The sequence below is a fragment of the Gigantopelta aegis genome, chromosome 3 (genome assembly GCF_016097555.1).
Source record: "Gigantopelta aegis isolate Gae_Host chromosome 3, Gae_host_genome, whole genome shotgun sequence".
NCBI classification, from domain to species: Eukaryota; Metazoa; Mollusca; class Gastropoda; order Neomphalida; family Peltospiridae; genus Gigantopelta; species Gigantopelta aegis.
Genome location: NC_054701.1, coordinates 80611362 through 80626448, shown reverse-complemented (window position 1 = coordinate 80626448; position 15087 = coordinate 80611362). Strand labels below are relative to the sequence as shown.

Below are 15087 nucleotides of genomic sequence, written 5' to 3'. Positions count from 1 at the left end.
TATCGAACTAATCTCAATATTTGATTACTATATTCCTTTGTTAATTTGTCTCCACTACATGTAGTTGGAGACCCGTTTTGTATGTACGTAGGCTAAAAGAAAATGGAGAAATAATAATTTCAAACTCCATCAGTGCAAGACTTCATTCACGATATATGAATGTTTGTTTTCATGTTTATATCTTTACCAGTGTTTTTAAATTTTGGACATAAAAATATACAAAACAGTTTTCCATTTCTTTTTACCGTCAAGCCAAAAACAACATTTGAAATGTTTACTGTTAGAGAGAGAGAGAGAGAGAGAGAGAGAGAGAGAGAGAGAGAGAGAGAGAGAGAGAGAGAGAGAGAGAGAGAGAGAGAGAGAGAGAGAGAGAGAGAGAGAGAGAGAGAGAGAGTCTTAACATGCCCCTATACCACTAAGGTTTCAGGCATGTCCATCCTGGGCCCGACCTCTGCATAGCCAGTGGTCCGGTCCGGGACAGAATACTGTTGGAGATAGAAACATGATTTAACAAGGTCACATTGAGTCGCATTCGCTGTCAAAAGTTTAAGTTTGTTCTGCTTAACGACACGACTAGAACACATTAATGTATTAATCATCGGCATTTGGTAATTTGTGATTCGTAATCTTAGAAGGAATCCGCTACAATGTTTCTCATTAGCATCAAGGGATCTTTTATACACATTGTCCCACAGACAGCACAACACATACCACGACCTTTGATATACCAGTCGTGGTGCTCTGGCTGGGACTGTAGTAAATCCAGCTAGAGAATGGGTCCCCTCAGGTGGTTCGATCCTACGACGCAACTATCTCAGGCGAGCAGTCTATCGATTGAGCTACCTGTCGGTCGGCCCATTGGACTATTTCTCGTTCCAGCCAGTTGACCACAACTGGTATATTAAAGGCTGTGGTGTATGCATATAAAACATCCCTTGCTACTAATGGAAAAATGTATTTCGTTGCCTCTCTAAGACTACAAAATATTTGACATCCAGTAGCCGATGATTAATAAATAAATGTGCTCTAGTGGTGTCGTTTAACAAAACAAACAAACTTTAATTGATTGAAAACATATTTATATAAGATAATATATATAATATATAAGAATTGTTCGTCTTTTTTTTTGCGAATGTGTCGATGTATAAGTCACAAATAGTATAAAATCGCGTAGAATTTAGTACAATAGATACGCGGTGTCATACCGTGTGCACATCGTTGTTTTCTTCGGTTTATACTTGCATGAACCAAACAATAATTATTAAATACAAAGGGATTGGGCATAAGTTATCCAACTTTAATTTTTATAGATGGTGCAGACGGAATATTGATAATGATTTATACGACAGCTGGTTTATATTTTAACTGACTTCGTATTTTTGAGAACTGTTAACTGCCTATTTGATTGGCAGGAACGATATCGCCATCTTGAAAAGAGGCAATGATTGTTTGGGTAAAACATTTGACAGGCGAAGGTGACCACAAATCATAGTTATCTTCCCATGTAGTTGATCGAAAATATATCCGCACACGTAGTCTGCTGTTTACTGTGATTAGTTCATGGCAGATAGCTTTGTTGTGGTATTTATTAGACTAACGTTGACAGTGGAGATTATGTAGTTTGCAAACATGTGAAGACAGTGAAGACTTCTTCGTGGTAATTCCAGCTTATGCAGATGTAGTACTTTTAGTGCAAAATTGGGTGTACTCTGGTCAGGTGTAGTGAGCATGTGTATTTAAGCCAATAACCTGGGATAAAGATATGTTGCCAATGAGGCAGAGTTGCATTAAAAATTGGTATGTAATTTGCATTATTTATAATATAACATTTTGCATATGTCTCTAAATATATGATGTATGTTACGGGAGTGTCCACTACATTATCGTGCTAGATATTTGATAAATAACAAATATGATCTCCAGACCGTCCTTTCCTTCCCAGATCCAATTTCTTGGATAAAGATAAAATATGTTTTACTAAAGTACTAGAAAACATATGTGCATTAAATAATCGGACATTTGATGCTAAAACATTAGGTAATTGTGACATGCATAGTCTTAAAGGAAATCCGCTACATATTCACGGTGAGCAAAGGATGAGATGGAAAAGACAAACACCAACAGAGAATAGGTAACCTGGAAAGCCAGAAACCGAACTCCATATAAGCATTTATGGACGTTCAGTGGATATGGTCATTTGACAGTATACCGTCCTCCTCCCCCGACCTCGAGATTGTAACTTTAAAAACAAAAAGTAATTTAATTATTCACATGCGAGTTTACGGAGACGTTTATCATCGAGTGTCGTACGGACGTGACATGGAACTAGCGGGTTATCTGTTGAGGTTTGTTGATTAACTTTAATCGGTTACCTTTACAATATGCTAAATTAAACTCCGCGGCCATCAATGTGGGATTTTTCATGTCATGAAAGTACTGGCTCCAACCCAGAGTGAGTGCACCGCTAGGCTTAATGTGGTGTACGACCGACCACATACACCGAGTTTCACCCACTTCACGAATACGATTACGGGTGTCTCTCCCCGAGTGTATGAGATGGGGGATGATTACCCGGCATACATTGTAGGTTCCATGTACCCTGAGCCCTGGTGAGAACGAGATAGCTCGACTGACAGCAAGCGAAAACGCGGCCCTGTCAAGTAATTCCATACTGAAATGAACATACTGCGGCGTCACTATTCATCTCATCATCATCCAGGTTTGTAATGTCCAAAACAAAAAGTCTTTGCCTGTGTGTTAAATGTTTGTGACGTTTGTGCACAACATAAATGAATACAGAATTGCATTTACTTAAAATGTGGTCATGAAAACGTTACAAAATTATTGAGTAGCCATTCTTGTCGATATTCCAGAGGTGTTCTGTCAATTACACGTGCTATTCACGCTTTATGTGCATAGCTTGCCTTGTGTGCAGTTAGGGCCATATGATCCTGTTTGGCGTCATTATCATTATCATTACCATTATCATTATCATTGGACCACAAAACTATTGTATGGCTTCTCATCACTCAGAAATTCACTTTGTTGTCGTCAATTTGATGTTACACCTCTTAAAAATGAACGTCTTCGGGCGATTGGTATGTATGAACTTGGAACGGCTGAAATCATTGTTGCTAGACGTCGTGGTTTTCATTGGTATTCTGACTGTTCATCTGAACAACATACAGTGCTTGCGGAGATGTTATCAACTGTAGGGAGTATTAGAGATATTCTGTATTTAAGGAGCCTACGTGTGACGTCACGTTTGCAAAATGCCTATATCAGGCTAGTACACCTACGGAATCATTTTGCAACAACAAGACTGACATCCCGAAACATCCCTGTGTTAAGGTCAGTTAATTGAAGAAAAGTACGCAACCGGTTACGTAATCACAAAATACGACCACGACCGTTCAGCAATACGTAGTCCTGTTACGACGACATCGACGGCGCATTACACTTGGTGTAAACTACACCTTAGGTTCAGAACACAGGACTGGACCACCGTACTTTTAACAGATAAAAAATACATGTATGGAAAACAAGATGTTTTGATTTATTTAAACATATAAGTATTTCTGAGATTATAATGATATACAGGAACTCTTTTTTGTGGGCATATAAACTCCGCGACCAGCAGATGACACTGGATTGTGTATAATTACCAGCATGCCGGATCATTGTTACGGAGAAGACAGTGGTTAAAGGACAACGAACCTAGCATGCAATTATCAGTGTCTTAGTACGACTTAGCCCAGTATGAAAAGTGTCTATCTAATCAGTGGGCTGTGTGTCGTAGGGTCGATATCCTCCGAGGAGCAGTTGCATTATTATATCAAAGATCTTTTTATATAGATATAGACATAATTTATGGATTGTAGTTTTATTTCTTGTAAATACAATACTTTTAAAAATATTTCCCAGACTTTTGATAGTTCTAAAGTGTCTCATAACTCCACATGAGTGGCTTGTGTAGCCTGCCTTCATTGCTCTATTATTATATTATTGTGGTTGAACTCTTTATTTAACCCCCCCCCCCCCCCCCATCTCTACACAAGATGAAACGAAAATAAAGAATTTGTCTGCTTTGTCTGTGACTATTATTTATATGTACTTGATTTCTTTGGTTGCATTCATTTAAGGTTTTAGCACGCTATTCTGGGCATATCTTAGCTATCTGGGCCACCTATGCAAGACTACGGGTTACGAAATTAGATATTGCAGATACTCCATTAAAATAAAAATATATTTACTGCTATGCAAGTAACCCCCCCCCAAAAAAACACAAAAAAAAAACCCACAACAACAAACAAACAAAAAACACACGCCCAAAACCCCCAAATCCACACCAAACATTAGAGTTACAACATTAAAATAACATAATAATAATAAAAACCAAACACAGCAACAACAAAATTGCAGTTACTTCATTAAGAAAACGCTCAAGAAATAACAGTTACTCCATTAGGAAGAAAAACTTAAGTCATTCGTTTCGGAACAAAAAACCTCCAACCCCCCCCCCCCCCCCCCCCCCCCCCAAAAAAAAAAAGAAGAAAAAAACCCGCAACAACAAAAACAACAACAACAACAACAACAACAAAAGAACAACAAAAAAGAACAAAACAAAAACAAAAACAAAACACGTTTTCATTTCTACATATATGTATATTTAATCCTGGAAAATAATTATAGACAATTCCCTGATTACATATTTATAACACATTTTACAGAAATAAATAATCAAGTCAATATATTTACCAACATATTGTAAACAGAAGAGACCGTTTAAAAGTATTCATTACCCAACAGTTTTCTATAATATCAACATAACAAACAATTTAAAAACATACATTTATCAACATGTAATACAATGAAAACATACAGAAGACCATTTTGAAAACACAGCATGTATATTAAATCAAATATGTTTGTTTATGCACATTTTATGCAAATGAAGTATAACATGTATAATAAATCGGCAGAAAAAAGTAACAAATTGAACTCAGCCAACAATTTTAGATGATAGTACAAACTCTCAACGACCATGACCTGTGTAAAAGGTGATCTTACAAAATTTCCAAATCATCCAATATAGTGCAAAACGACCTGTATTAAGCAGCCACCTGCCTATAGATACCTTTCTCCTACTTTCTTAGATAACTGCTTAATCATATGTTGACAATATTAGAAGTATATTCTACAATGCAAATACAAAATATATGTATCTGTACAAGTAAAATAAATTACCTCAATTGAAATAAAACAAACATACAAAACATAAAAAATGTACATTACACAATCTTCGTGAATAATCAGAAAAAAACTTAAACGTTAATTTATTTTCATCTCGCCTGGTAAAAAAAAATTCATGTGCATAATCAGCTATAAAATCATCCGATAGTCCAAAAAGAAAACCATTTATTAAAAGTAAAGTTTGTTTTATTTAACGACGCCACTAGAGGACATTGATTTTTTTATCTTATCATCGACTATTGGACGTCAAACATATGGTCATTCTGACACTGTTTCTTTTTATAGAGGAAACCAGCTGTCGCCACATAGGCTACTCTTTTACGACAGGCAGCAAGGGATCTTTTATTTGCGCTTCCCACAGGCAGGATAGCACAAACCATGGCCTTTGTTGAACCGGTTATGGATCACTGGTCGGTGCAAGTGGTTTACACCTATCCATTGAGCCTTGCAGAGCACTCACTCAGGGTTTGGAGTCAGTATCTGGATTAAAAATCCCATGCCTTGACTGGGATCCCAGTACCTACCAGCCTGTAGACCGATGGCCTAACCACGACGCCACCGAGACCAGTAATTATTTATTAGAACACGAGTAAATACTTAAGTCAAAGAATTCTGAATGTTAAGACATTCTTCCAGTTCATTGTAATATCGTTCTAAAATTTAGTTGTAAAATAACCATAATTTGTCATCCAAATTGTGTTATTGTTTGGATAATCACGATTACACCAAACCAATTATCCTAAGCAAAAAAACAAACAAAACAACAACACCCCCCAAAAACAACAACAAAAAACAAACAAAAACAACAAAACAAAACAAAAAACAAACCTCAAACCAAACAAAAAACATCAAAATACTGTCGAATGATTTACGAGCAATTCGACCTCTTACAATATAACTTTGTATCAGTTCTCATTTTAGACATCTAGTTAAAATCATGGGTTACAACAAAAACACATATGCTACTTAGTTACCGACAATTAATATCAAACGTTACTAGTACAGTAATAATAACGTCCGTATCTCTATAGTGAAAATAAAAGCTATATACAAGCAGTGTTCGAGATTAATTTTTTTGGCCAGTATCCCAGTTGGATACTAACATTTCAAAATCTGGTATCCCACCTGAGAATTTAGTATTATATGGCATCCCGGTGGGATACTGGGTTCTTGAAGTCTGGTATCCAAAATAAAATTCTGGTATCCCCGGGATATCGGGATACCGTTAATCTCGATACACAAGTAACAATTGAAGGTGATGACAACATTATCAACGTGTGTGCATTTCAAAAGTATAATACAAAACAAAAGTATATATTGGTATGAACTCTCTGCGCCAATTCTCTCATTCTCTCTCTCTCTCTCTCTCTCTCTCTCTCTCTCTCTCTCTCTCTCTCTCTCTCTCTCTCTCTCTCTCTCTCTCTCTCTCTCTCTCTCTCTCTGCTATATTCCTGACTTTTTCAAGTTTTGCCAATTGTCTCTCCTTCTGGGTGTGCATTTAGGCCTGTCTGTAAGTGTCTTATTTTTGTTTTGTTTTGTTTTACATCCCCGCTGACTCTTTAGTAGAATGCACGCGTTTCGGAGGTTTGAGCGAATTCTCTGTAGTCTGCGTGACCACCACGTCCTCCACCTCCACCCGCCGTCTGCACCTGGTGATAAACAAGATGCTGTCGAAGGCTCGCTGGAACTTCATGTTGGTGAAGTAGTAGACGAGCCAGTTGAGGGACGGGTGCATGTGGGCCCACACGACGATGTACAGATGCGGGGCGTAGTCGAAGGAATCGTCGTGGTCTACGACGATGATGAGGGCGTAGGGCGCCCAGCACGTCGCGAACACGATATAGATGATGAACATGGTCTTGCAGAGCTGGAAACTGGACGCGAAGTTCGAGGAGGAGGTGGATGTCCTCAGCCGCGACTGGTGGATCCGCTGTCGCGACGCCTTCACGCGGAGGAATATCTTCAGGTAGGACAAGCCGATCACGACGATGGGGATCCACACGAGGACGATGGAGAAGACGACGGTGTATGAGTACGTGGCCATGCGGTCCCAGATGCACTCCAGGCTCTTCCTGTCGAACGTGTGGTCGCCGATGTCCAGGTAGTTGAGCATGGTGAGGAAAATGCCTATGGTGTAGAAGACGCCGCACATGAAGATGCAGCTCCGCACGGTGAAGATCTTCTTGTAGTACTTGTTGTGACAGATGTAGATAAAGCGGTTGAAACTGAGCGCCGAGATGGACATGAGAGAGTTCACACAGGAGATCGTGCACATGCAGGCGATGGCTCGACACAGGCCGGGGATCCGCTCGAAAAAATCCTCACCTTCCAGCTTAGCTGAAATAGAAAGAAGAAGAAATTAATTCACGAATCATTTGTATAGATGTGAACACGAAAAAACATAATTAAATATTTATTACGCATTCCCTCGAAAAAAGTCTTCATTATGTATGCGTGTGTGGGGTGGGGGTGGGGTGGGGGTGGGGGTGGGGGTGGACGGGGTGCAGTGTGATGTTTGCCCGGATTTAAAAAAAAAATGCCCGAAACGTTTATTAACATCAGAATGCCAAGCAGCTATATAGCGTTGCAAACGAATCACTATGCATTTTTACATGTATTACAACTAATATTGTGGGTAGAATGATGGAAATATATGGTGAAAAAAGTTTCAGGCCAGCTCATATTACCCGAATATTTTTATCTTTTTTACCCAAATTTGAGGATTTGCTCCAGCACAAGGGGTCGATCCTTTTTTCTAGGTAGGATCACGTTCCCAGAAAGACTTGTTTGAAGCCTAAGTTGCGCAGCTGCAGAAAGAAGTGGCTTAAATTAAAGAGACAGTGCTATTCAGTTTGGTCAAATAGGCAATATGGCACTTAACTGATCACTTTCACAGATTACCTCACAAAAGCAGACTATATAAATAATAGCACGACAAACAAGAGTGGTTGCTTATTAGTAGTAAACTATATATGATAATACTTATGGAGAAATTGCTTGGAAATTCAGACTATTAACTGTGCACAGCTTAAAGTCGAGATAAGGGGTGATGGATAAGTTGTGCTTTTTAATAAACAAACGTATGCAATATTCCTCTTCAAACTGATCGATGTTGAAATATAGGCTACATTCTCTTCTAATGGGACGGCGAAAATGATCAAGGTTTGCAAGAAAATAGATAAATATATATTCTTTATTTTCCCCCATAAAATAAGGATTGATAAATGATTGACAGAAATATAATAGAATACATGAATAATATAGTATCTTGCGGGGATGTGTTAAAACGTACGGCAATCACTGTGCTGTCGGTTTCCGATGTAACCGCTTCATTGGCCGCAAAGGTAGCAATTTATGTTGTCATAGCTTGATACCATGACTAGCGATGTCATAAGTGGCGTTGTAACCGTTCTATTGAACCAGGTCTGTTCTATAAAGTTCTTGCGAAATGCAGTATCTGATAAGTACAATGAAGATTGCCGGCTGTTGTTGTTTTTAAATTGCACACAAAATAGGTGGGTTTGTTGTGGGGTTTTTTGTTGTTTTTTATTTCTAAAACACATTTACTTTTTATCTTACGTCAAACGAAACTGAAATTATTTACAAAAATACATTTGTGTAGGAGTATGGGCGGTTATGATCGGTCAACGTGGAATGATTCAATGGTTGAAACCTATTTTTATACAAATCATGTTGGGTCTTTTCTTTTTTTCAAATAAAACTACATGCATATTTTTATTTTTTATTCTGAGGATGGTTGTCATAGAAACATAATTATCTCCCGCCCAATACATGTGTTTACTTCTGAAGCAACCATACCCTGCACACACATTTATTCGATCTTGACCATACTTAGAAACATGGACGTATTTCCTAATTAATATTAATTGTATAGCATATCCTGAGAAAATATGTAGTAACCAACAAGCTTCACGCTCCAGCCAGTGCACCACGACTGGTATATCAAAGGTCGTGGTATGTGCTATCATGTCTCTGGGATGGCGTATACAAAAGATTCCTTGCTACTAATGGAGAATGTTGCGGGTTTCCTTTCTTAGACTCCATGTCAAAATTACCATATGTTTGACATCCAATAGCCGATGATTAATAAATCAATGTGCTCTAGAGGTATCGTTAAACAAAACAAACAAACAAACAAGCTTGTAATGTTTTTGTAATTTGCAGGATCACTGACATAACCGTGACTATTAACATACCAGTATTACTTTAAACACGTGGCCAGCACTCGGAACAGTTCAGTAATGAGTGTAATATTTTAATTGTCTGCTTGATTGTTTGTTAAAATGTTTTTGAAAATTAAAAAATTAATATTGAAATGATATTGTAGCACATTTGGTGTCCAATATTTTGTTATTTTGACACTTGTTATACATAGATGGTGAGAGAGAAAACCTATTAATGCCACAAATATTACTTCCATCAAATAGCATCAAGCGATATCTTATATGCACTTCCCTGCAGACAAGACTGCACATATCAGTCTTTGTGGGGCATTGGTTGAGATAGAAAAAACTAAAACTGGTCTGCTGAATGGAATTTGTCTTCTTCTTTATTCTCCACCCCCACCCACTGCCCTCATCCTTTCTCTCCTTTGACTTCCATCTCATTTCTTCCCAATCTGGCACATCCACATCCCAGTTGTTGTCTCTCCAACCGTGACAAGTGCTTGTCTCTTGTGGCTATCCCTGCCTCTCCTGCCTGTTTCCCATCAGCGTTAGCTATGAGCTTAGGCTGACCACTTCGTGGGTGTTCAGTAGTTACTTCTAGCATTGTTTAGAGGTACTTGTAACCATTTACTATACTCCCCTACTTCCGGCTGTCGTTAGTGCCGTGGGTCAGACAGCTTTATTTGCGGCAGAGGACGAGGATGCTATGCGGGTAAAGGGAAGTACACAGAGACTGCACCCGTAGAGGACATTGAGACAGGTAGGTGATGGTGTGAACAGTTCAGAAGACAGGTTGAGGAAACTAACAGAAAGGGTCGAACCATATTGAAATTGGAACGTTTTTTATATTAAGATAATGAGGATGATAGGCATAGTTTGACAGATGAAAAAAAAAGATGAATGAAAATGTGAGCTAGCTATGATGGGATTTGAACCACAGTCGTCAGCTTAATTGTCCAGCAGCTTATCCACTAGACCACAGACCTCACTTTATCTTACAAACAATCGAATCTCCGGCAAGCGCTTTACCACTAAGCTACACCCTACCCACCAACTAAACAAACACTGAAGTCGGCCTATGGTTGTTCTATTCTAACCAGCTCATACAATTTGCCTGAAGTATCTTTTTCTCCAATTAATTCTTGGTTTCCCTTACAGTGTTTAAAAACATTATTGAAATAAAATAGTATCTTACTTAGGAAGAGAGGCGGAATTCGGTTCTTGTAGGGTATTTCGAAATTTACCACTTTTAAGCAAGTGTGTGTGTGTGCGTGTGCGTGTGCGTGTACGTGTGTGTGTGTGTGTGATGCACAGTACATTAAAACGACTGGTGAGTCGTTGAAAATTTGAAATGTTATTGTATTGTGCTGCTTGCTATTAAGAAAAACATTACCCCACCCAAACCATGCTGCGATAGTTTGTAAAATAAACTTAACATTATTTACGAAAAGCACAGCTGCTATTTACATACATCAGATTGGACTTTTAGCAATCATTCTCAAAGTAAAGTTAAATGTACGAATGCCAGTACATACCCATTGTACGATAGTTCCTCATATGTTGTCGTTTGACATCCTGGGTGTATCCTAATAAAGTTTCAAGTTTCAAGTCAACAAGTTCATGGAACAAAGTATTAGAAGTGATGACAGACCAAACGTTTCTACATTACTTTTCAATATAATCACTCTTGACCTCAAAGCATTTGACCCATTTATCCTTCAAGCTACTGATGCCAGCAAATAAGAAAGAAAGAAGTGTTTTATGTAACGACACACTCAACAAATTATATTTACGGTTATATGGCGTCAAACATATGGTTAAGGACCACACAGATAATGAGAGAGGAAACCCGCTGTTGCCATTTCATGGGCTACTCTTTTCGATTATCAACAAGGGATATTTTATATGCACCATCCCACAGACAAGATAGCACATACCACGGAATTTGATATACCAGTCGTGGTGCACTGGCTGGAATGAGAAATAACCCAATGGGTCCCACCGATGGGGATCAATCCCAAACCGACCGCGCATCAAGCGAGAGCTCTACCACTGGGCTACGTTTCACCATCTTTCGAAACATAAACTTACGCTAACTCTAACCCTAACTCTGAACCTAGTGTTCCAATATGTTCCAATTTAATGTCAGTCGTGAAGCACTGGTTGGAATAGGAATTAACATAATGAGTGCATCGGGCGGTGTTATAATCTCTAAGCATTGAGTCACAGCCATAATATTTCAAATACTATTCTCGGTTAGAAAGCCATGACTGAAAACAAAGAAATGTTTTATCGAATGGCGCACTCAACACTTTTAATTGACGGATTTACTGTTAAGTAAAGCTGTCCGAACCCCATTTGTTAGTTGTTGTTTGCTTGTTGTTGTTGTTTTTTGTTTGTTGTTTTTTTGTTGTTGTTTTTAAAAATAGTTTTGGTATTATTATTATTATTATAATTGTTATTGTTATTATTATTATTTAAAGTACATGTATTTCAAACTACGGCTCCAATACATCGGTGCACCATTTTTTCAAATGCTCATTCATCTCCCACTTCCAATAGGCATAACACGGATCGATGGGACCAAGTAAAATGTCCGGTTTTCAGAGGTGTCCGGTTTTCATTGGTCTGCCTGGACGGAAATACCTTCCGTTCTCCATAAAATAGGGAAAGTGTTAAAGTGTTTTAAAACAAGAACAACAAGAATATGTTGAACAGTGGTGCATTTATGAGCATTTAGAAAAATAAAAACATCCATGGGAGTAATATTGAATAAAAAATACATTAAACAGTCCACAAATTGTCAATCAATCGATAAATCAGCCTACGTTGAGAAACGTATCCATCGATGTCTGTTGTCTTTCACATCTGTGTTTAACAATGGTTGCCTGCGTTAAACTTTCTAATTCCTGTACATGCAATACGAAACGTTCATCTTTCTGTATTGCAAAGTCCTTTAAAATCTGAAGCATGTTCAACACGTCAGGATAGCTGAGATCGTTTCCCGGAACAGATACATCTTGTTCGGATTCGTTGTCGCTTCCGTCATTGGGTATTTCGTCCCCACGGAAGTTGGCCACTAGTTCTCGGCACGTCATCGTCGAAGCTGGTCAAGATGTCAGTGTCCACGTCGGCAGTGACGAGTTCGCATGCTAGTCGTGATAACGGAATGTCGCCGTCGTCATCGTCTTCAAGCACCGATTTGTCGGTCGGCGAGAAACCAGCAAATCATGAGACATGTTTGTGAAGGATCACATTTAAGACCTTAAAACACACTCGTAACTTAATAAAGACATCTAACCCAAACCCGAACTCCGCTAATGTTAACCATAATTACAACACAATCAATGTGTTTACAGTAGTTAACTCCATACCAAAGCTTGCGATCAGTCCTTTTAATTGTTTATTGTCAAGTTGCTAATCTTGCCTGCTGAGCGGTACCTGTACTGTATGCAGCGGTGATTACACTGATAACAGCGATCTCGAGCATGCGCATATATGCACTAGCCATCGGTGTTCACAGACAGGTGGGCGCCATATTGATTGGTATCGGTTTGATCGTCCAGTTTTCAGGGGTAGGATTTACACTAAGTTGACACATTGGGACCGAATTGTTTGTCCGGTGTTCAGTTTAGAGGGGTTTCCGGTTTAGAGGGGTAAAATATAGTGTTAAAAGATGTGTAAATCACGGGACCGCGGAAAACGTCCGGTTATGAGGGGATTCCGGTTTAAGGGGGTCCGGTGTTGAGGGGTTTCACTGTATATGGCAATGTATGTTTCTGTCTTTTGAAAACAATTCTATAAACGTTTACAGAACTATGAGTGCATATGACCTAATCCAATACTGTTAGGACATTGAACTGGTGTTTGAAACAACTGCAAAAAAGACAAAAAGACAAAACAAAAAGGAGAAAAAACAACAAAACAAAAAAACAAAAACAAAAAAACACCACCATATCATGCTAATGGTGCTATACGTTTGATGTCCCAAAGATTTTCTTCAGCATCAAAGACTCGAAGCTAATTCACATTCATCAAAACATATATAGTAACAGGAAGTATAAAAAGTGCAGTTGAGTTTGTGTTTTAAATTAGATAACGATGTTACAGGATACGAGTAGGGAAAAAGATGGGGATGAGTTGGTGTGGGGGTTTTTCTTTTCGTTGGGGCGCTGCTATCAGACAGATTGTTATATTTACTTTTCCCATAGACATATCCGGTGGAGAGGGTGTGTGTCAGGGGTTGACCCCCATGTTCACGAAACTGTTGGGGGTTTTTTCAATATATTTTCAGGCAGAGCATGACTCGACCCCCCCCCCCCCCCCCCCCCCCCCCCCCAATAAACGTCGGTCGCCACAATCTAGACCCCCTTTCCTGCACACCTGCCAGAGGTCGATTTGGATATGTTACCGATTTTGTATTTCAGTTTAAATTATAACTGGTTTTATACTCCTATTTCACTCCTGGTGTTATGTTTAGTTTCCGTGTAAATTTTACTTTGTGGGTTTTTCACAGACTTATTTTTATTAATTTCACTGAGGAAACAGTTAAAATGAAAAAGGAATATGTGTTTAATTAGATATCATTAGAAAAAAAGGTTTTATATGTGCAATAATCTTTACAATTTTATTTTATTCTGTACGATTGTGTCAAGAACGTTTTAAAACATGTATGATATATCTGTAAAATTAAATCCTATTATTTTGTGCGAAGCAAGGGGTGTTGTAAAACAATTAACCCTTTATATATCGAAAATGAACCATACAATGTTTCATTTGTCTTCAGTTAATACTTTGGGGCAGGTGTTCAGGTGCTTGTCCAGTGAATTGTGTGTGTGTGTGTGTGTGTGTGTGTGTGTGTGTGTGTGTGTGTGTGTGTGTGTTGTCTCGACAGTGGCGAACGAATATTTAGGGGTTTTGAGTCATGTTCCCCCGTGAAATATATATATATCTAAAAATACGATATAAGGAGAGAGGTTTTGACCCACTAAACACAAATCTCCTGCACAAACGCCTGGTGATGCAGTATTCATATTTTGCATATATTTTGTTTTGAAATCACATAAATTGACACTGTCGTCTATGTGATTCTATTTAGTATAGTAGAACCATATAATTATGTTTACCTGTTATGCTCATGGGATCGGCCAGCGCCGTTACGTACAGGTCAGAACAAGCCAGATTAACAATGAAGACCGATTCCATGTTCTGCAGATCCTTTGCCCTGGCCACTCCGAGCAGAATGAGCACATTGCCGAACGTGCCAATGACCGTTCCCAGCCCGAGGGCGATCAGAAGAGGGATGGCCATCTCGGGGTTACTGTTAACAAATTCATGGCGACCAAATTTGAAAGTCGAAGAATTTAACGTCGTCAAATTCATTGCTTCTTAGTTTCTGAAAGGAAAAACAAAAATCAAATTAGTATCTGTTACATGTTATGGAAGTTTTAAAATAGCCGCAATATTGATGAATGCTTTGTTATTTAAAGTAACAGATCAGGCCTTGACCTTAACGTTTTTCAGTTGTAGCCAGCTGGGCTCCGAGGTTATACAATCTAGTAGCCCCAGTAAAAGTTGATAGACGCATAATTTTAATACATTAAAAAAAATGAGAGAAAATATTAAAATTAGTTATTTTATTTAAACA

General features: G+C 38.5%; 1 protein-coding gene across 1 annotated transcript; it reads right to left on the bottom strand.

The window, feature by feature from the left end:
• Positions 1-6793: 6793 nt before the first annotated feature.
• LOC121368875 (melatonin receptor type 1B-B-like) lies at positions 6794-14822 on the bottom strand. Its single transcript, XM_041493632.1, has 2 exons — positions 14567-14822; positions 6794-7590 (listed from the first exon to the last, which is right to left on the bottom strand). The coding sequence occupies exons 1-2, from the start codon at positions 14820-14822 to the stop codon at positions 6794-6796; spliced, it is 1053 nt and encodes a 350-aa protein (XP_041349566.1).
• Between the last annotated feature and the right edge of the window lie 265 nt (positions 14823-15087).

Excerpts from the sequence above, each read along its gene's own strand:
- LOC121368875 (XM_041493632.1), bottom strand. The coding sequence starts at position 14,822 with ATGAATTTGACGACGTTAAATTCTTCGACTTTCAAATTTGGTCGCCAT. Across the intron at positions 7,591-14,566 it reads CGATCCCATGAGCATAACAG|CTAAGCTGGAAGGTGAGGAT; the intron begins GTAAACATAATT and ends TTTCTATTTCAG.